This window comes from Onychomys torridus, chromosome 2, assembly GCF_903995425.1.
Source record: "Onychomys torridus chromosome 2, mOncTor1.1, whole genome shotgun sequence".
Lineage (NCBI taxonomy): Eukaryota > Metazoa > Chordata > Mammalia > Rodentia > Cricetidae > Onychomys > Onychomys torridus.
The window spans coordinates 39,687,776-39,709,878 of record NC_050444.1 but is presented as its reverse complement, the minus strand read 5'-3'; the positions used below and the strand labels follow the sequence as shown (position 1 = coordinate 39,709,878).

The 22,103-nt window shown below is 45.2% G+C and overlaps 2 protein-coding genes across 6 annotated transcripts in view; one reads left to right on the top strand and one right to left on the bottom strand.

Moving 5' to 3' along the window:
* The window catches only part of Trim55 (tripartite motif containing 55), a 50,318-nt gene extending 32,340 nt beyond the window's left edge, over window positions 1-17,978 (top strand). For all 5 annotated transcript variants that reach the window (XM_036179454.1, XM_036179452.1, XM_036179450.1 and 2 more), the window contains one exon: window positions 17,856-17,978. In XM_036179454.1, coding sequence (XP_036035347.1) covers window positions 17,856-17,978 — 123 coding nt within the window. The remainder of the gene's footprint in view (window positions 1-17,855) is intronic.
* A 1,785-nt stretch (window positions 17,979-19,763) lies between these two features.
* On the bottom strand, window positions 19,764-21,818 carry Crh (corticotropin releasing hormone). Its single transcript, XM_036179781.1, has 2 exons — window positions 21,543-21,818; window positions 19,764-20,894 (listed from the first exon to the last, which is right to left on the bottom strand). Exon 2 carries the CDS (start codon window positions 20,878-20,880, stop codon window positions 20,257-20,259), a length of 624 nt encoding a protein of 207 aa, XP_036035674.1. The 5' UTR covers window positions 20,881-20,894; window positions 21,543-21,818; the 3' UTR covers window positions 19,764-20,256.
* Window positions 21,819-22,103: the final 285 nt, after the last annotated feature.

Below are 22,103 nucleotides of genomic sequence, written 5' to 3'. Positions count from 1 at the left end.
GGCGATTAAATATTTTGGGGACAAGGTCTCCCAATGTGGTCCTGGCTGGCCTGTCACAGTCATCTCCTGCTTCTGCCTCCCAAGTGCTAGGGTTAAAGGCGTGCACCACCACACCTCACTCAACAATGCAATTTTCCCAGAGGTAGGAGCAGCAGGAGGGAATGTTGCCTCTGTTCCTCTTCCTCCCCTCTTAGTGTTACTTAATGCCCTCTAATGGAAGAATTCATCCATAACACTTAACTGGAGCTGTACAGGGAAGGGAGTTTCCCGAAAAATGTCTGTCGGTGGTGGTTAACTCAGCAGCTGCTCTGGCTGATACTTGAGCTGGACATAGCAGGTGCTTCAAGGTCAGAGACCACCCCCCATTCCACTGCTGCATGTAAGTGTGCTTGCACTTGCACACACACCACACACATACACACACACACACACACACACACACACACACACACACACACGAGAGAGAGAGACAGAGACAGAGAGACAGAGAGAGACAGAGAGACAGACAGAGAGACAGAGAGAGACAGAGACAGAGAGACAGAGACAGAGAGACAGAGACAGAGAGACAGAGAGACAGGGAGACAGAGAGACAGAGAGACAGAGAGAGAGGCGCTGTGAAGAAACTTTCTGCTTTCCCTGTCAACTGTCTCACTAGAAGATAAAGCTATAGTGACAAGAGATGAAAACTTTACCGTGTTGTAGCTATTTGCCATTCCAAGAATAGACTATCCACTTTTCCATTCTCTAAGCCTGAGAACAGATACCCAGATCATGTAGAAATTCTGCCAAGGCTCCTCGGAATGCAAAGATCAGTGTAATTAAGGGAAAGGACTTCAGTTCCAGCTATGTCTGACTGATCATTCCATTTGTTTGAGCCTCGGCTTCCTCTCTGGGAAAGTAAGGGGACTGAATGAGTTGATTCATTTATTTAGACAATTTTAGAAAGTGAAGGCCTAGTACTGAGGAGTTTGGAATGTGTGTGTTTCAGAATGTTTTCATGGAGGGAGTTACAGACTTGGGCTGGACACAAGCCATTCAGAGTAACATAATAAGACTGGGTGCCCAGGGAACAGACAATCCTTTGCATTTCTCAAATTGCGTTTACTGTTGCTGAGTTCTCACAGAGACCATGCCCCCTTGCTTCCCCTGCTGATTTACAGGGATCTCCTGGGTACCTATGCATAGCTCGGCAGTTGTGCAGCTGTTCCTCCGTTCAGTCTGTGCTGACTGCACCCTCTAGTCCATGAAAGGGTTCTTAAAGATCCTCTGCGGCTCAGTGGAACCAAGGCGAGACAGACACATTAGAGGCAGGCAGTCCTAACATGACGCGGGTGAAGACGTGGGACTTTTAAGTCAGCTTTACTGAGCTACCCGTACACCAAAACTCACCCCGTGTAAGCGTACAGTTTATTGAGTTGTGACAAATTTGTGTCATTTTGCAGCTATCAGTACGGTTATTTAAAATGTTTTTGTCGCCTCCCAAATTTCCCTAGTCTTTAACAGTATTGCTTTGAAGTGTAAATTTACCTTCGGCTTTTATTAACTCTAACTTACCACTTTATGGTTTCTGCTTTGTGTTGTTCTATTTAAGAACTATTTTTTTTTTATCATTTTAACTCTTCAGTTTTAGTGTAATTGTGTTCTTTGAATATGTAAGGTGAGGCAGAAGGTGTTCTTTCCTCTCCTGGTTTCATATACTTGTCCACTTGATCCACCAACACATTTTTCTTTTCTTCTGGAAAAGTAGTGGGCCGTACCTGTGTGGGTCTCTTGCTCAATTCTGTTTTGTGTCGCTGTTCTGTGTTTTCTACTGGCTGATTATTACAGTTTTATAAAACCTTCAAGCCATCTGCTCTCAAAATGGCTTTTCCTATTTACTATTTTTACTAATCTTTTGCAGAATTAACTTTTGGTTTTATTGTTTTTCTTCATTTTTGGTCTGTTTTCTATTTTATTTGTTTCTATTATTTATTGTTTGTCTCCGTGTGTTTACTTTTCCTTATCTTTCCTCTTTTTTTTTTTTTTTATGATGTTCTTTGATGTGAATGTTCCACGCCATAGAGTTCACTGTTTTGGCGTTTCCCACATGCTTTCATGTGTTGTTGCATTTTCTTTACATTTTATTAAAAACTCATTGATTAGTGTCCTGATTTCTTCACTGGTGCATGGGTTATTTAGATGAGGGTTGCTAACGTTTGAGACATTTGGGGATTTTTTTTCTGTTTGACTTCTAATTTGATCCTGTTATGGAAACAGAATTACTCCCTGTTGTTAGAGTTTTCCTGCCTGGCCCAGTCAGGACAAACCTCTCTCGCTCAGACCCAACCAAGAAAGCACACAGAAACTTACATTGTTTGGAAACTGTATGGCCATGGCAGGCTTCTTGTTATCTACTTCTTCTATCTTAGATTAACCCATTTCTGTTAGTCTATACTTTGCCACATGGCTTGTGGCTTACCAGTGTCTTTACATGTTGCTTCTCATGGCGGCGGCTGGCGGTGTCTCTCTCCAACCTTCTACTTCCCAGAATTCTCTCTTCTCTCTTGTCCCACCTATACTTCCTGCCTGGCCACTGGCCAATCAGAACTTTATTTACACAGGGCGATATCCACAGCACTTCCCCTTTTCTTTTTTTTTAAAGGAAGGTTTTAACTTTTACATAGTACAATTACATATAACAAAACAATTATCAAGCAAGAATTACAGTTACAATATTAAAGAAGATATCCTATCTATCTTATATTTGTGAGTCTAAGGTTTTATGTCTAACTTATCTTTTGTTGTAACTGAGGAAATTATAACTATCTAGTCTTCAATCACATCAAAGACCTCAGAAGGATATAATATTATCTGAGAACCAGGAGAAGGATGCAAGCAACTTTCGGGAGTCTTGCAAGAGTAGACAGATGCAGCTGGCAGCCTGGACAGTCACCTAATGTTCCTTTGTAAAGTTGGGGCATTTGTCTTCAGCCCACAAGGCTAGAGTCTCTCGGTCACTTCTCTCAGTGTCCTGTAGACTGTCTGGCAGTTTCCTCTGCAAAGCAGGAACCTGAAGGACCATTTTGTCAAGCAAAGTTTAGTGGTCACCTTTCTATGGGTCCTGCATGTCCAGTCGATCAAGCAGTCCAGGCAAGAACAGTTTCCTGTCCAAATGGCTATTTTTGCCAAGGTGAAAATAAACTCCATATGAAGCACCTTCAATACCCATCCTCCTCTCTGAAGTAAAATGGTGCTGCCAGGAGCAGACATGTCTCATGGTCCAGAAAATCTAAATTTTAAAAATATTCTAAATGCCATATTCTGTAGACCTTTGAAATGTTTGAAGATTACCTGTCTATTTGAAATATCTCTGTGTATACCTAGAAGACTTAACTAACATGGCTATGAGTATGATTATCATAGATGACTAATTATTAATCTAGTTTTAATTATCCATTACAATTTTAAATGAGCTGTACAAACATAATACCTCAAACAAGAGTAGAAATATACACACAGCATAACAAAACCAACTTTAAGTTTATATCAATAAACCAAAATCTATATCAATGTAAAACATCTCAAACAAGTTGTTGCTCTTCAGACATAAGTTCCTTAATCTACCCTTTCAGACTATTATATCTATATCATTTCTTCTTTATAAAGAGATTGCATTCATAATCAACATGCTTTAAATAAAAATATTGGTTTTTTTCTGTCCCACACCAGAGGGCTCTTCTGATTTGGGACATAAGAAACTCTTAACCTTTTTTTAAAAATAATATGTCTGGGTTTAGAGAAGGAGTGAGCCAATTCCATCTCCAAAGCCAGCTTGATAATTTTGGGAATGTGGGCGTAGTTTTTCTTACTACTTCCTGCTGGAGGGGGGCGCTGTATCTTATGGGAATACAAAGAAAATTTTAGGATTATGGAGTAGTCCATTAGGGTGAATCTCTGAGCCAGTTGCCTTGAAAGCATTCTGGATGTCGGATCATCTGGGCCATGGTGTCACTGGAGACCTTTCAGGTGGTCTTGGCTAATCAAACCTGATGTATCTTCATCTGGAACAAATCCACAGCCTCTGGCTTTCTGTGGAAACAAAAGCAGAGACTCCTTTCCAAAGCAACATATCCTTATATCCAAATTTTGAAGTCAAGGTACATTTAAAATTTACATATTTATTTAACTCAACAGCTTTTATGATCAAATCTTTTTCTGCAGTTAAAAATCCCAAAGACAACATAAACCAGATTCTCTGTGTAATATCCATCTTTGTAAGACTGAAATGCCACTATGGCTGCTGGCTCCGCCCACCTCAGCTTCCCAACATGGCGGTGGTACAGTTTACCGCCAGCTCTGGGTCTGGAGCCATGTGTACCATCAACTATCAGAAGCAGTTCTATCAAAGCAGTGCATAGCCCAGAAACCTTTTTTTTTTTTTTTAAACTAGCAAAGGCTAAATCCACCATGCAGCAGAGTAAAGTGTCGCTTGTAGACTACTCATTCCCTCCACACTGCAGGTCAGACGCACACGCCAGGAACCCGCCATAGTAGCTCAAACCAGCAGGCTGCTGCTAACTTGCTAAAGACAACTAGGAAGCTGTTTTTAGCTCCATTTTAGAATCTTTTTTTCTCAGGTTTTAGGTGGAAACTCTTGTCAACACGTTGGGCACCATTTGTTGTTAGAGTTTTCCTGCCTGGCCCAGTCAGGACAAATCTCTCTCACCTGCCAGTCTCACAGTCGCTGAGACCCAACCAAGAAAGCATACAGAAACTTACATTGTTTAGAAACTGTATGGCTGTGGCAGGCTTCTTGTTATCTACTTCTTCTATCTTAGATTAACCCATTTCAGTTAGTCTATACTTTGCCACATGGCTTGTGGCTTACCAGTGTCTTTACATGTTGCTTCTCATGGCGGCGGCTGGCGGTGTCTCTCTCCAGTCTTCTACTTCCCAGAATTCTCTCTTCTCTCTTGTCCCGCCTATACTTCCTGCCTGGCCACTGGCCAATCAGAACTTTATTTACACAGAGCGATATCCACAGCACTCCCTATGCTCTTGCCCTTCTGAGTTTATTAAGTTTTGCAGCCTAGAATGTGACTCAACTTGGCAAGCGTTAAAGTTTTCCTGGAAACACAAGCCTTTCCTGTTATGATCGATGTTTTCCAGGAACACCAGTTACAGATTGATGACACTGTTCTGATCTGCAGCACTCATTCTGATCTTCTCTTAGTGGTTCTATTGATGCCTGAGAAAGGAAATTTGAGATCATTTCATATACTTAAGAATTTACTGAGATACAACTTGTAGATCTATCTGGGGTTTTGCTGCATATATTTTGAAACCTTATTTAGGTACTTTCATATTTAACATTGTTATGTTTTTCCCCAAGAAATTCCAAGATGAAGTATCTCTAAATAACCACTCTTACCTCTTCTCCTATTGTACCTGCGTGCTCTGAGGTGTCTACAGATGGTCCTCATTCACATATACAGGTTGTAGCTGCCATGATTTGTTTAAACCATAGGTGGTGGTGCAAGGGAGGAGCCTGGAGGAGAAAGGTGTTGAATTCCTAGGCGTTATTGCCAATAGCAGCCCTCAAGGAAAGCATCATGGGCTGGATCCAACACACCTGGTGTCCATTCTTCTCTCAGCCATACACAGGGCCAAGGGCAGCAAGTGGCAGGATGGTTGAGACTCTTGAGTACCTGAGCTGAACTTCTCGATCTTACAATCCATTCTGTAGGGGTGCTTTTAGTTTTGATTTCAGCTGATTTATCAGCTAAGATCTGAGCATTTTCATGATGTACCTATGCCCACAATTGTCCCTGAAGTAACTTTGAGTAAGTACCTAGGAATGGAACTGTTAGGTTGTGTGTTGTTGTGTAACTAACTTCACTAGCAACTGTGAATCTGTTTTTCCATAGTCTATTGATATTGTTTTTCCACTAAGAATGGAGGCATTCCAGCTCCTCTACATATTAGCTGATGGGGCACTGCGTCATGCTTTACATTTCAGCCATTCTAATGCATGTGTGTGATCTTTCGTATGGTTTAATTCACAAGTCCTTGTCAATGAATTCTGTTTAGCATCCTCTCACGTGCACATGCTGAAGTGTGGTATAGAACTGTGGAAGCCACTCTGTTGTGAGCGGGTACTTCAAGCACTCAGTGGCCTGTTTTCTGAGAAGGACTGAGCCAAGTGTCCAAAGAAGATGTGGTGGTCTGTTCTGTGTCCCCAGATCCCTTCTACCTGGCTTACCATCATCTCAGACATAGAGTCTCAGTAACAATGTGGGTCCCCCACGCCTTGAGGATCCTCATCCTCATGTAGAAGGGGGTTGTGTGCAGGTTAAATTCGGTGGCTTATTACAGACAGAAGCAATGGGGAAGTGTCAGCCAAGAACTGCAGCTCACAGCTGTCTTAGTGATCATCCAGGATCTAAAAACATACATGTTATAAAGATGCTCCCCGAGAAAAGAATTAGTTAAGCCGATGAAAGAAGAGAGAAATGGAAAGAAGTCGAAAGGGACTAGAGGGGAAGAAAGAAAGAACGTGATTGGAAAGATGAGTAGAGGCCTGTGCTCGTAGCTAGTCTTTAGTTTGTAGGATCTTGGAGCAGTGTGTTTCCAGATCTGAACCCCTATCAAATATCATGCCACCCAATGTTCCCATTTCCTTGGGCCAGCATGAGCAACTGGCCAAAGTTCCGAAGCTAACAACCAGTGTGAAGCTCTGCATCTCGAACCGGTGCTACATGAAAAAAAAAAGTCATTTTTTTATACAAATGACCCTTGAGACTAACCCATCCACTGTGGCTTCAAACGTAAACATTTCCTCAATTGCCACTGGAGACTGAGAGGCAAGAAGGCCAGGGAGCTTCTATGTGTGAGATGAATCTTACAAGGTAGTCATCGCATTTAAAAAAATGAAAGAAAGCAAACATAAGCAGGAGACCGAGAACATGATTTCCCTTGAGTGTGACTATATGTCCTGTGTTCTTTGAAATGATCTATTTAATTTTCCAAACAAACAGAAGTGAATAAAAATTTAACTATGTTCCCTAAATTTTATGGAGGGACCCAGGGTATCAAATTGTTTTCAAGCAGAAACCCCTACTGAGATTGATTACTTGGTGCTTTACGAGAAGCAAGCGTACACATAACCATTCTGGGGGTGCCCTAGTGCTGAAATTCCCACTGCAAGAAAGCAAGTGAAAACTGACGGCATTCAGAAGGGCCTCCATTTACAGATAGCATCGTCAGGATTTAGTAATCCTAACAATTATGGGATATGATGGTGGTGAGATGCTGTCCCTTTTGTATAGAAGACTGTTGTAAGCAGAAATAAGGTTTTTCTTAGCAAGTAAGTTTCAAGACCATTCTATTAATACTGCTTTGCATCGGTGTCTTACAACACTACAACTATATTTATTTTTGTACTTTTCCCCCTCTGCTGAGAAAGTGACATTCTACTAATTATCAATTTGATTGTTTTACTGAAAGGTCAAATAGACAAACCAATCCTGAAATTATAGGCTCTGTTTCACAGGAGCAAATAGTAAATGCCACTTTAGGAGAGAAATAAATTAGATGTATTCATTTTTTTAAAAAGCCAAATACTATGTAAATTGTTTGCAGGCATGTGGTGAATTCATTTCCCCAGATTTTTTGAGTGGGCAGTAGGGATGACTCTCTGGGGAAGCGGGTCACTGGGGAGGGCACTATGGGGGAGCAGGGCACTGGGAAAAGTGCTTTAGGAGAGCCGGGCACTGGGGGGTGCTCTGGAGAGCTGGGTACTGGGGAGGGTGCCTGGAAAGCTAGGCACTGGGGGGTGCTCTGGAGAGCTGGGCACTGGGAAGGGTCCCCTGGAGAGCTGGGCACTGGGAAGGGCACTCTGGAGAGCTGGGCACTGGGAGGGCACTCTGGAGAGCTGGGCACTGGGGAGGGCACTCTGGAGAGCTGGGCACTGGGGGTGCTCTGGAGAGCTGGGCACTGGGAGGTGCTCTAGAGAGCTGGGCACTGGGAGGGCACTCTGAAGAGCTGGGCACTGGGGGGTGCTCTGGAGAGCTGGGCACTGGGCTCTGGAGAGCTGGACACTGGGGAGGGCACTCTGGAGAGCTGGGCAATGGGGAGGGCACTCTGGAGAGCTGGGCACTGGGGGTGCTCTGGAGAACTGGGCACTGGGGAGGGCACTCTGGAGAGCTGGGCACTGGGAGGTGCTCTGGAGAGCTGGGCACTGGGAGGTGTTCTGGAGAACTGGGCACTGGGGAGGGCACTCTGGAGAGCTGGGCACTGGGGAGGGCACTCTGGAGAGCTGGGCACTGGGGGGTGCTCTGGAGAGCTGGGCACTGGGGGGTGCTCTGGAGAACTGGGCACTGGGGAGGGCACTCTGGAGAGCTGGGCACTGGGCTCTGGAGAGCTGGGCACTGGGGGGTGCTCTGGAGAACTGGACATTGGGGAGGGCACTCTGGAGAGCTGGGCACTGGGGGTGCTCTGGAAAGCTGGGCACTGGGCTCTGGAGAGCTGGCCACTGGGGGGTGCTCTGGAAAGCTGGGCACTGGGCTCTGGAGAGCTGGGCACTGGGGGGGTGCTCTGGAGAACTGGGCACTGGGGAGGCACTCTGGAGAGCTGGGGCACTGGGGGGTGCTCTGGAAAGCTGGGTACTGGGCTCTGGAGAGCTGGGCACTGGGGGGGTGCTCTGGAAAGCTGGGGCACTGGGCTCTGGAGAGCTGGGCACTGGGGGGTGCTCTGGAGAACTGGGCACTGGGGAGGGCACTCTGGAGAGCTGGGCACTGGGGGGTGCTCTGGAAAGCTGGGCACTGGGCTCTGGAGAGCTGGGCACTGGGGGGTGCTCTGGAAAGCTGGGCACTGGGCTCTGGAGAGCTGGGCACTGGGGGGTGCTCTGGACAACTGGGCACTGGGCTCTGGAGAGCTATTAGGCACAGAGATAGTGAGTTTGCTTCCTATACTTTCAAGTATTTTGCTCTTCTGATTTGACCTCTGACCCTTGCTAGTGCTGTCCACCTTGCTTGTTATTTTGTCTTCATTTGTGTCTCAGTGATTTCCATGAGGACAGTTTTCTCACGCTGCCAGCCCAGTATGGCATTGTCTAATACCCCCCCCCCCAAACTCCATGGCTCATGCTGGGGCCTGTAGTGTGTGTGCACCTCGCTTCTTCTCATGCATAGAGTCTTTTGCTTGATCACCACATCAGCTCTGTACAGAGGTGAGGACCCTGAGGACTTGCTGGGGATCACACAGCAGTTGGGATCACACTTGCTCGGGACACACAGCAGTTGGGAGCGCACTGTTTTTATATACACCCTTCACCTCAGAGTGTGGTGTGCAGTGTCATGGAGGCCACCCCGGCATTTAGAAAAGTGGATGAATCTCTCTGCATCAGTATCCATTCGGCTGAGAGATCCCCTGCTTTGACTTACCACTCATGACGGGTTGCACAGCTTTGCAAAGCACCAGGGGGTGATTTCAGGGCTTCCACTTCTGTCCATTGCAAATGAGTGAGCCAATCCTTGAGTTTTGTTTAAACTAAGACCTCCTGTCTTCCAGTGTTGAGTTAGCCCCATCTTGAATCTCATATTTGATCTGTTTGCTTAGTGCAGTGTAGAGAAACCGTTGTGTGATAAACATGACTCATCCTCAGTAAGAATGAGAACACACATGGACACCATACAGACACAGCTGTCAGATCCATACCTGAGAAGGAGGCTGGCTTTATATCAACAATAATAATCTGCTGTTCACTCTGACCATGCCAATACCTAGGAATCATGTCTGAAAGAGACAAAGCAGGACACACTCCAGCATCCTCCTCAGGGTTAAGAAAGAGTGAGTAAATTTAATGTTGCCTGACACGCCCGAGAATGTTGCTCTGGCTCTGATTTTCACTTCCCAAGAAGGACCACTCATAACAGTAAAGCCCCCAAGTTGCCTCTCTCCATCCCTCACCTCATCACTCAGTGTGTGGGAACACAAAACCTCTCAAGAAGAGATGTTCTTTAGTGAATGTGTTTTTTCCTGGCCTGTTTAGAGAACCCCTATTTTTTCTTCCCTAACATTCACAAAGTCTGGGTAAACTTTTCCCAGCTCCATGCCTCATGATAACACATGCTGCTTGCTTGGTTCTAAGCAGAAATGCCTATATTCTTGTGAAAGAGGCGCCTCTGATGCTCCCAAGGCCTAGAGCCACAGGACACACTTCAGTTGCTTTTACCACTAACGGGCCAAGGACCTGGGCTGTCCTCATCTTCCCACTCTGAGTGTATAACGCTTAAACTACCCAAAGTTCAGAAATGCTAAGCAGACCAAGTCCTGGGTTTGCTCTTTTGGAATAAGCATTCTAAATACTCAAGATTTCTGCTCACACCTGTTTCAAACACTGGGCTTTGATTCTCTGATCCAGCCTAGCAGATGCAAGACGGAGGTTGGATGGCTGTGCATTTGGAAACCTCAAGTCTAGCCTTGTTCTTCCTACCCACATTCATCAAGGCAAGCAGATTTTGTTATAACTGGGCAAAGGGTTTTTTTGAACTGACCTGAAAGGAATGGCATTTATCACGCAGCAGTAACCAGATTCTGTCAGGTTAGATTTCTCATTGGCCTCCACTGATGCTCTCAGACACTGAGATGTGGCAGCCTGAGTGAGGGCAAGTGGATCTAATCCCCCCCACCCAACTCCAGCATACCTTCAATGGCCCAGTATCGTTGATCTCTTGCAGTAAGATACTGACATTCTCAAGTAATGTTATCTGGGAGTGCACATTAAGTTGTCACCATCCATTGATGATTTTATTGAATGCATTTGATCACCTGAAGAGTAGAACCTGGCCGTGATAAATTGAAATGGGGCACCATCATGGGTGAGACAGAGAATGAGCATTTGGAAAAGGGCAAGTATGGGGATGCTATGCACACCCTGGGAAGCCAGCAGGCAGCTGGGGTTGCTCTTTGATAGTGGGAATGCATTCACTTTTCTGCTTTGGGCCAGCTTAAAAGAACATCCTTCCTCAGTGTGGCTTCAGACACTTGTGTCTGAGTGAAAGCCAGGGCAGCACCTGCTCAGTTTTACTGATGCGGTGCAGTATGTGAGGCAGAGGCAGTTAGGGGAAGGAACTGCTGACCCGACACCCCAGGCCAGCCTTGTGCATGCTCTCTACTACACCCAACCAGAACCCTGTGATCACCACCCAGGGGCTGCTTTGCCCTCAAGTGAATCTGACAACAGTGTCATGATTTCATTGTCAAGAACCTTGCCACAGATTCACTTTGGCTCCTCCAGGCCTTAATTCATCACAATGAACATAGAAATCCACCTAAAACCTGCACTGAGCATTTTTACTTTTTTGTAAACATTTTCCTACCAAAATAATAATAACCCAGTAAGAGCTGTGAGCTGGGGCTGGGGTGTAGATCTGGGGCAGAACTATGGTTAGTGTGTTCAATGAGGCCCTGTGTGGTAACTTCAGCCCCACTCAAAACAAAGTCCACTGCAAGCTGTGTGCCTTTATCAACAAAGCAGTGTTAGTGACAGAAGAGGCTGAGATGACAGAAGCATAAATACAAGATGGAGTTCCCTGTCCTCTCACCTCTGCTCCCAGCACAGCGAGTGTGCAAGCTTATGACAGGCACAGCGCATGCTCACACCTGTAGCAGGAAGGCAAGGTGCTTCCATTTTGCAAGAGAAGGAAGTGATAAGCTGTAGGCACTTGGTAGGAGGGAACACAACCCATCCAGGAGCTGGGACTCCTCGGCTTGGCATGCCAACCACACAAGCACACTCCTTCTTTGTTCACAAGAATTTCTACGTGCAGATTTTCTTATTAGGTCACTTTTGAAAAAGGGTTGTGTTGGGGACAAAGGAAGGAGAACATAAAATGTATCAACGTCACCGTGTCTTATTGTACATGTCAACAATGTTAACTGTATTCCTATTTTGTGACTAATCCTGGAGAGTTTTCATCTTGCAGAAATGGAATTTAATACCCATTAAGCAAACACTTTCAATTTTGCCTCACCTGGCCCCAGGCCTTGGCAAACCACCCTCTGTTTCTGTGAATTTGGCTACTGTATGGGTCCCTTCCTTCTTAAGCTGAGCATTTACGTCCATGGCGTAGTTAATTTCTTCCTTCCTCTATGGGGGCACCCTAGGCTTGCCTCTGCTTCTTGGCTGCTATGAATCACATTGCTCTGGCATGGTGTGAATGTGTAAATTCTTCTGAGTTCTTCTCAATTTCTCTCAGTTCTTCTGAGCACATACACAGATGTAGAATTGTTGAACCACATGGTATCTGTTTAATTTTCAAAATATTTTTATTGCATTTACTTCAGGGGAGGACCTGGGAGATGATATATGTGTAGGTCAGGAAAACTTGCGAGAGTCAGCTCCCGCCTTCCACCATGTGGGTCCAAGAGAATCAAACTGAGATAGTCAGGCTTGATGGCGAGCACATGTACCCTCTGAGCCACTCAGCTGGCCCACGTTTAATTTTGTGAGTCTCCCCAATACTATGTTCTGTAATGATTGTACCATTTTACATTCCCACCAACAATGAACAGTAGCTGTCTCTTTGTACCCTTCACTCCTGAATTTTTGATGTTTACAACTAATTCATGTGTGTTTGTTTGTTTGTTTGTTTGTTTTAACTACTGTACACCATCCATGACCTGGAGCTGACCTGCTAAGATTCTGCTGCCCATCAGCCTCTGGCAGGATGCATGTTTCTTAATCTCCATCAGCAAGAAGTGATTCTAGGTGACATGGGGTGGGGGGTGGGTGTCAGGGATGATGCCTACATAGCACATGTCTCTGAGAGGGAATGCCTCACTTTACCTGGCTCTCCAGTGGAGAGCTCTCCCATTGTGATAAGCAGACACTCATTAGCCCTTTTCAAAACACATTTGATAGCAGGAGTAAACAATAGCAAAGGAGAAGAAAGCACTCTGCGTCCCTCGAGAGTCTTGTCTTACGAATAGCCAGGAGACTCAGTCAAACAAACCTAAGGAGAATGTTTGAGGAAAAGGACATCATTTCCTGCTGCTGCACGTGTCTGTGAATTTTGACCAAATTCCGTGAAGAGTTGAGACAAAGTTAATTCTGCCTCTTTCTTCCACTTCCTGGGTTCTTTTTTATGATGAGAGTTTGTATTTGTCAAATTATCTGTATTCCAGGGCTTGAGAGATGGCTCAATGGTTAAGAGCACTGGCAGAGGACCTAGGTTCAGTTCCCAGCACACACAAGGCCGCTTACAACTGTAACTCCAGTTCCAGGAGATCCAATTGTCTGTATTCCTGTGGCCTTCGAGCACGGTGACAATCAATGGCTATACAGTTTTGCCACAGTGTTAGCTGCTTTTCCTGTCACTTTGACCAGATTCTTGACAAAAGGCAGGCAGGCAGGGAGGGAGGAAAAGAGGGAGGGAGGGAGGGATAGTACACTGTGGCTCCCAGTTTGAGGCCACAGTCCATCATGACAGGGGAGGCATGGAGTCAGGAACACAGGGCAGCTGGTCACATTGTATCCTCAGCCAGGAAACGGGTGAATGCTGGTGCTCAGTAGGCTTCCTCCTTTCTCTGCTTTTTATTCAGTCTGGGACCACAACCCACAAAGGCTTCTGTCTACATTCACAGTTTGTCTTAGATCCTCAGTGAAAGTGCTCTGGAAAGGACCTCACAGACATGCCCTGGTGCATCTCTTCAGTCAAGGTGACAGTGAAGATTATGTACCGCGGTCACCTTTGGAGATATTAAAACCTACAAGTGATGTGGGACCAGAAGTCCCTGGTTTTCCTTTTCTTACAGATCAAAACTATCCAGTCAACATTTTGTTCTTCTCTATGGCATCCATCTTGCCAAAGGATGTTTGAGAGAGCACACAGCATAGGATCCCATTTAAAAAGGGAAAGCAACAGGAAGAACATATGCTTTCAGTTTGCTAGGTGGTGGTTTCTATCCGTCCTGAGATAATCATACAGAGAGCTGGACCACTTGAGATATATGGAAGAGCATCATAGATGACCATGATTACCACATGTCAAAAGAGTCATATCATATAAATTGCCTCTGCTTCTGGGAAGGTGGGGATGCAAATACAATTACCATACAATTGTCTTTCCTCATTGGAGGTTATTGACATTATATAATTTCACCAGAAATGTCTCCTGATTCATTCTGTGTGACAGAGGCACCTCTCCACTGTAGTGAGGAAGAAGAGGAGGTAGAGGGGAGTAGAAGAAGAAAGGGAACAGAGAGGGAGGAATGACTGACTAGGAAGTAGGCGTGTGCAAAGTGTCTCATGTCTGCTACTTTATTCAGTCCTCGTGATGCAGGATTTCTTTTCTGTGTCACAGAAGAGAACACTGAGCTCAGAGTAGCTAAGTAACTTGCCCAAGTCACACCCCTGGTAAGCAGTTGGTCTGGTGTTCTAGTTAGCTTCTCTGTCACTGTGATAAGACAGAGACCAAAGCCAACTCGAGGTAGGAGGGTTTTGTTTGACTTAAAGGTTATACTCCAGCCTCCAGGGAAGTTAAGGCTGGAGATCAAAGCAGGAACCTGAAGCAAGAATCAGTAGATGCTGCTTACTGGTTGGCTCAGCTATTTTTCTTATGCAGCTGTGGTAGTTTGAATGCAATTTGCCCGCATAATCTCATAGGGAGTGGCACTATTAGGAGGTGTGGCTTTGTTGGAGTGGGTATGGCCCTGTTGGAGGAAGTGTGCCACTGTGGGAGCAGGCTTTGAGGTTTCCTATGCCCAGTAAGTCAGTTGACTTCCTGTTGCCTGTAAGATGTGGGACTCTCAGCTCCAGCACCACGTCTGTCTGTAAGCCACCATGCTCCCCACCATGATGATAATGGACTGAACCTGTGAAACTGTAAATAAGCCACCCTCTGTAACTGGAGACCTTCTCTCCAGCCCCCACCAAGCCCTGTTGTTCCAACAGCCCACTTATAAAATAAACACACAGATGCTTATATTATTTAGACTGCTTGGCCATTAGCTCAGGCCTACCATTGTCTAGCTCTTACTCTTATATTTAGCCCATTTCTATTAATCTATACTTTGCCACGTGGCTCGTGGCTTACCTGTACCTTACATCTCGCTTGTCATTGCAGCAGCTGGCAGCTCTCTCTGCCTCAGCCTTCCACTTCCCGGAATTCTCCTCTCTACTTGCCCTGCCTATACGTCCTGCCTGGCTACTGGCCAATCAGCATTTTATTTACACTTAGCAATATCCACAGCAACCCTCCATTAAATGTTTTCTTTATAAGAGTTGCTGTGGTCATGGTGTCTCTTCACAGCTGTTAAAACCTTAACTAAGACAACTGCCCAGATCTATCTACCTAGGAATATTAGCACCCACAGCGGGCCAGGTCCTCACACAGCAGTGAGCAGTAAGAAAATATTCCACAGATATGCCCACAAGTCAGTCAGATGCAGTCAGTTTCTTAATTGCAGTTCCCTCTTCCTGGGTGTGTCAAGTTAACAACTGAAGCTAACATGGCATCTGAGATTCAAATCTCAGCAAAGTGGCCACAGATTTTCCTACTGAAATGGTTAGTAAGCCCCCAGCCCAGGGAGATAGCATGAACATTGAAGATACTCCAGACCATCTCTGCTCTCAACTGCTTTTCTGTCACTTTCTTCTCTGAAAGTGAGAACATCAGTCCATATTGTTTGGAGGGAAAAAAAAATGCCTGGAACCATCCATGGTGGGTATATGAATGACAAACTCAAATGGTTTAATCTGGTTTTGACAACCAGTAGTATCAGCAGCTAAACATTTAAACAGGGAATAGATTTTAATACTTGGTCTAGAAAGCTTTTATAAGCCAGCAAATTCCAAAAGCAACCCTAAACAGCATGTCAGCCACCCACCCTTGCCTAACACGATAATCTTCTGCAGGAAATAGCTAGCCCAATTGGTTTCACCTGTTAGCTCTTTCCAGCTGTCACAGAAACAGTCTCTCTGGAGTAGGCATTGCCATCCCAAGAAAAGATATGATGTCCAGGCAGAATACCCTGTCCTCACATCCAAAGTGGTCAGAAGAAACAGTGTCGCGTCCTCTGACGCTGGGCTGTTTGGATTTAGCATTAGGGGTAGTTGACTCTGCTGGGCCAGAGAAGATTTGGTACAATCAGCCCCAGGACTCTGAAGATAACATCTACTCCACCTCAATCTTTTCCTTTCTTGAGTCAGAATCTCAAGTAGCCCAAGGCTCCACACCTGGGTCCACCTCAGCATCAGGGGACATCTAACTTATTACCAAGAAAACCTACTTCACTGACATTCCAACTTTTTAATTTTTTTCCCCAGAAAACAGTGTGCTTCACTTTTAATCTAATATGACCTCATAGCCCTTATTAACTTCTACCAAGAAGTAATTTGGTATCAAAAAAGAAAATCCTAAAACCAAATAACCCACTATGATTGTGCTGTTTTTTTTTTAATGTTACCCCAAACCTACATTTATGGTTATATATAACTGGGAAGGTGCATGCCAAGTGCTCATTTTCCTCTAAACACTACTATGAATAGCAGTAATAGACTTACCAAAGTTCTGCTTTGTATGGCATCGTAGCCCCACCCCCATCCCCAGGACTTCTGCACCAAGAACGTTGCTCCCTCATTGCTTCAAAGCCTTTGACATTTCAGTACTGCATAGTTTACCAGAGAAGCATGAAAACATGCTTGACCATTTTCCCTGGGCAGAACCAGGTTTGTCATAGTGCCTTTACAGCTGGAGTTAATACAGTCCAATTGCATGTCTTTTTATACGTATGTCTGTTGTTCCACTTTGTTGTGACTTTCAAAAGTCAAGACAACATGGAGTCCATTTATAAGACCGAGTCGGTCAGTTAACTCAAATCTACAACTCATGTCAGTCAGATATTTATCAGAATTATCTTTTTAGAAGTTTTGATATTAGATCTGATTTTGTATAAATGTTAACAGATTTTAATGCCTAAAGAAATTCCCTTCAGGATTTGCTCAAGATTAATCCTTGAGCTTTGCAAAACTGGGGTGGGGTGGGGTGGGGTGTGTGCAAAGCTGAAGAGGTATTTAAACATATAAATGTATGTAAAATAGTGTTTTTGTCAGTGATATCCCCGTGTATGATTCTTTTAAACAGTATGGTTTGCTGGTATTGTCCTCATCTTGGTATGTGTGCATGCACACTGGGGTCCACACAACAGTGACATCATCTAATGGTGCATTGTTAGGAATCACGCCCCTGTTAGATGGCACATGAGTGTAATCTGGTAGAGACTTCTAACTTCAGCAGTGGAGAGATTAGATGAATATGAATCCATCCTACAGTATCATGATATAACAACATCATTTAAATTAGGGTTCTCTCCTCTCTTCTCCCCTCCCCTCTCTCCCCTCCCCTCTTCTCCCCTCCCTGGTCCTCTCTCTGTCCACATTGGGGATGGAACTCAGGCCTTACAGACACTGAGAAAGCCCTCGGTCACTGAGCTATGAGTTACAAATCCAGAAGGATTTTAATCAGTTCCGCAGATTTTTGTAAACCTAGATAGCTGTTTGTGTGAATGAGCCTGTCATGTCAGTAAATCATGCACAATGAAACTTGGGAAAACCTTTGGGCAGCCTGACCTCTTCCCATCAAGTTTCTTTCCGCCGCATGTGTTATTGCTGTTCCCTTTGATCATGAGTGTGAATCACTTTCATGGCTCTTGACCATAGCTAAGATAACCTGAGCTTGCTTTCTGTCCCTAATAATAATTATGCTTCATATAATTATTATTATCATCCTCTCTCCTCAATAGAACGATGCCTGGACCAACTCCCCAAAGGTCTACTGTCTGCTTTCTTTCATCCACATTTTCTTCTTTTGCAGATTGGCTTTGAAACGCCTTCTCCCCAGGGACAGGCCTCAGCCTCAGGGAGCGGGGGTGGGGCTGATTCTGAACCAGCGCGCCACGTCTTCTCCTTCTCCTGGTTGAATTCCCTGAACGAATGATATTTATTCTGGCGGCCCCTGGCGGCCTGGGTGAGATGTACAACAGGCAGTGGGTGAAATTCACCATGATGCATATGAATGGGACCTCGGCACAGGATTTCTGAAAGAAAACAATAAACCTTTAATTCCTGATGACTTACCTAACTTGTCGAGAAAATGAATGTCCTCAGAACAAAGTTGCGTCAAACACTGGTATGAAGAAGCTTGATCTTATGCAAATCTTTCATTATGTGGGAACCATTCTGAAGGGCTGTGTAGGAGTGGTACTTGTGAGCACGTCAGCTGTAAGAGGCAAGTGTTAACATGGTGGGCGCTACACTCCCAGCTCCCATGGGCACTGGCTTCTTGTTATTTTTAGCACAGGTGTGTGTTTTTTTCTTTTCTTTTCTCCTTAGCATTCAGTGTCAGTTCAGAACAGACTGATTTATCAAAATACAGGCATGCAATAGATCATTGACCAAATCTAAGAAGGGCTCTGCAAAGGTCCTCATTTCCACACCTGTCACTGGATGTGCAGCCAGAAGCAGTCTTTGAATTTGACCACACTTCTGTAGTCAGAAGGCCAAAGGTCTAGGGCATTTCTTTTGGCATTTTTCTAATCTTAATCACATATCTCATAATCTTATATTCATATAGCAGGCATTCTAATTGAAGACTTTCTGGGAGAAATAGTCTACTTTCTTATGTGTCCACCCTAGCAGCAATTTAATAAACTGTGGAACAACTGCATGTATTGAAATATATACACAATTCTCCAGCTGTCTATCTATCTATCTATCTATCTATCTATCTCTCTATCTATCTATCATCTATCATCTGTCTATCACTGTGATGCCTTCCGAACATAAGTGTAACTTTAAGTCAACTCTTAAATAAATGTTGTTTTTAAAAAACCTTAGTCTCCAAACGATTTATTTAACTGCTCATATTATATTATTAAGCCATTAGTCAAGCATATTTCAAGGGCCTCCAGAGAAGTACTATCTTCATACATTTAAATTAATTCTAAAGTATTAATCATGGGACTGAGATTTTTTTAAAGCTGTAACTAAACTACTAAAGGCAAATATATTGTCAAACTAATTAGATGTGCTGTTTAATTTTAGAAGCAAATAACATAGTCCTGCAAGTCACAGTTAGTAGGATTGCAATAGAGACAATATGAAGGGTATTTGTGCAGTTATGAAAGTCAAAATGTTCTTTTTAAGAAAAAATTTCCCAAGTGCCCCTTTCAGCAAATCTGTTTAGTTCCATGACGTGTTTGTGTTATTAAGTTTCTCCTTTCTAAGGCTAGTGAGGTAGTTCAGTGGGTAAAGGCATTTGCCTCTGGGCCTGAAGACCTGTGTTCAGTTCCTAGGGCTCTTGTGGTAGGAAGGAACTGACTCCTGCCAATCATCCTCTGACCTCTACACATTTGCCATGGTGCCCACTTACACACACACACACACACACACACACACACACACACACACACACATTATGTTTGCATGTTAATTTTCACTATGACTGACAGTTGCAAAGTTATCAAATTTTAGAGGCGAGAGGAACCTCTAAAATTATTGAACTCAATCTCAAGTACAGAGAAAAGCCCAGGGTCTGTGTGAGCTACTTAACAAACACTGACAGGTTTAGGAGAAAATGAAATGTAGGAGGTTTTGTGGAGTTTTGCTTGTTATGTTGTTTTTATTTCCTTGTGCTGGGGCCATTTCTGTATACACACTGAAGAGGAAAAATAAAACTACAATAACCTTTGCATATTTTATTAAAAATATAAATGTTCAACGTTCTCTTACACAACCAAATTGACCAAGGATTGGACAGATGTTTTATTATTGAAACGTTTACAAGAAAAAGTTGATTCGAAGACCTTGCACATCTCATCCTGGCCACCCCTTGAGAATGAATTCTTTTCTGCTGTGACCTCCCCCCCAAGGGAAAAAAAAAAACAACCAGTGACTTCCATATGCTTTTCAAAAAACCTTCTTCCTTGGGTCCACGTTTTCTTTAAGATATAGCTATAAAGACACTTACTTGCACACGGAAAACTAAGCACGGGCAATTCAAATCACACTGTTTTGCTACTGCACAGAAATACACTTTGTGCATGCTAACTAAATAATAATTATATAGGCTCTCTCCCTGTACATAGTCTATGCTTCAAGCTATATAAAAATAAATAAATGATATCAGAGCTGCGATGTGGTACAGAATACTGTTTTAAACTTTTTGCTTTCACTGTTGCGCTAAATGCAGAATCGCCTTGGCCAAACGCACCGTTTCATTTCCCAACAATCTCCATCAGTTTCCTGTTGGCGTGAGCTTGCTCCGCTAACCGCTCTGCCTTGGCCATTTCCAAGACTTCGCGCAGAAGGTGGAAGGTGAGATCCAGAGAGATGGGCGGCTCCTCGGCCCGCTTCACCCTCTCCCGCGCCCCCTGGTGGCCGCCGAGGGTGTCCTCGGCGCCGCGCTCCTCCGGCCCCGCGCGGCTGTCGAGCGAGCGCTGAGGCATCTGCTGCTGCTGCTGCTGCTGCTGCTGCTGCTGCTGCTGCTGCTGCTGCTGCTGCTGCTGCTGCTGCTGCTGCAGCAACACGCGGAAAAAGTTAGCGGCTCCCTGTTCCTGCGAGGGGCGGCTGTCGCGACCCGCGGAGAGGGGCGAGGAGACGGGCGACAGCCGAGCAGTGGGGCCCCTGTTGAGGTTCCCCAGGCGGAGGAAGTATTCTTCTCCCATGCGGATCAGAACCGGCTGAGGCTGCTGGGGCTCCTCTGGCTGCAGGAAATTCAGGGGCTGCGGGGACCGCGGAGCGCCTGGGACGGGTCCCCTGCTCAGCTGGGCCCTGCACGGAGGGCTGGGCGACAGAGCCATCAGCAGGATGCTCGCGGACACCAGCAGTCGCAGCCGCATGTTAGGGGCGCTCGCTGCAGCACAGAGGTGGAGGAGGGCGGAAGAGAGAAGGTGGGGAAGAGAGGGAGGACTGGTTAGAGTTTAGCTCAGCTGGGAGGCGCACTCAAGCTTCCCATCTGACATCCACAGACAAGCCCGGCTCTGGGCACCGTTGGCACTGTCCGCGGTGCTGAAGCCAAGTGCCCGTAAGGCTCATCTGCTAGCCAGCAGGTGACTCGTCTTTGGAGACCTAGAAGGGACAACCCCTGACTCCTCTTCCTAAGGATCTCCCAAACGTGTTCTCAAAACAGACTTCCCTGAACCCGAAGAAGTGCCACAGGTTTAAGCTATCGCCCGCCCTGATCGCCCCCCTTCGGACAGCCTTTTCTTCCAAATTGAGAACTGCTCCTCTCTGTCTCTGTGCCTGCCCTTGCTCCCTTTGCTTGGGGGTCGGGATGGACATGGGACGCGATGGGGGAGCCATTCTTTACACAGACTGTGATCGGTAAGTGGTAGATTGGGTGGATAAAGATGAGCAGCCGTCTAACTTTGCTTTTTACCACATCACCACAGCCGCTGGAATTTTAAGGCACAGTTGGCGACACACACACATGCACACACAGGCACAGGCACTCCCGCACAAGCAGCACAAAGTTGGTGGCGCCCGTCTAGGCGCTGCCTACCTTCTCCTCCCTTGGCAAGTGGCTGCTGCTGCCTCTGCAAAGGGACCTCTCTGAGGATGTCTCTTGCAGGATCCCTTCCTCTTCGCCTCTCTTCTTTCTTTGCCTCTTCCCTTTCTCTTCAGTCTCTCAACGTACTTGAGCTCTGAGTTTCTCCACACCAGAGCCTGGAGTGAGATTTTATAACGTCGACCCTCTTCAGAAAGCACGCAGCATTTGCCTAATAAGCTGACGCTCTCTTGACAGCTCGATTGCGTGCTGCCTCTGCTCCTGCATAAATCATAGGGCCCTGCCAAGGAGCGAGGGACAGAGTTCTGCTATTTCAACACTGCATCTCACATCCAATTATATCAACAGATATTTATCGCCTGCTTGGTGACGTCAACAAGCCCTAAAATGGAAGGGCTTCTTATGACTTGTCCATTGACAAAAATTCTTGAATGAGATTATCCAAGTGTGGAAAACATACTGACCTCTTACTATGATAGGCCAGATAAGGACCAGAAAAGAAACAGAGATCGGGAGAGGAGTGAAGAAGAGGTGAAGAGAGAGGTCCCTCAGTGC

What these genes read in the sequence shown, in the direction of transcription:
- Crh (XM_036179781.1), bottom strand. Translation starts at nt 20,880, where the DNA reads ATGCGGCTGCGACTGCTGGTGTCCGCGAGCATCCTGCTGATGGCTCTG.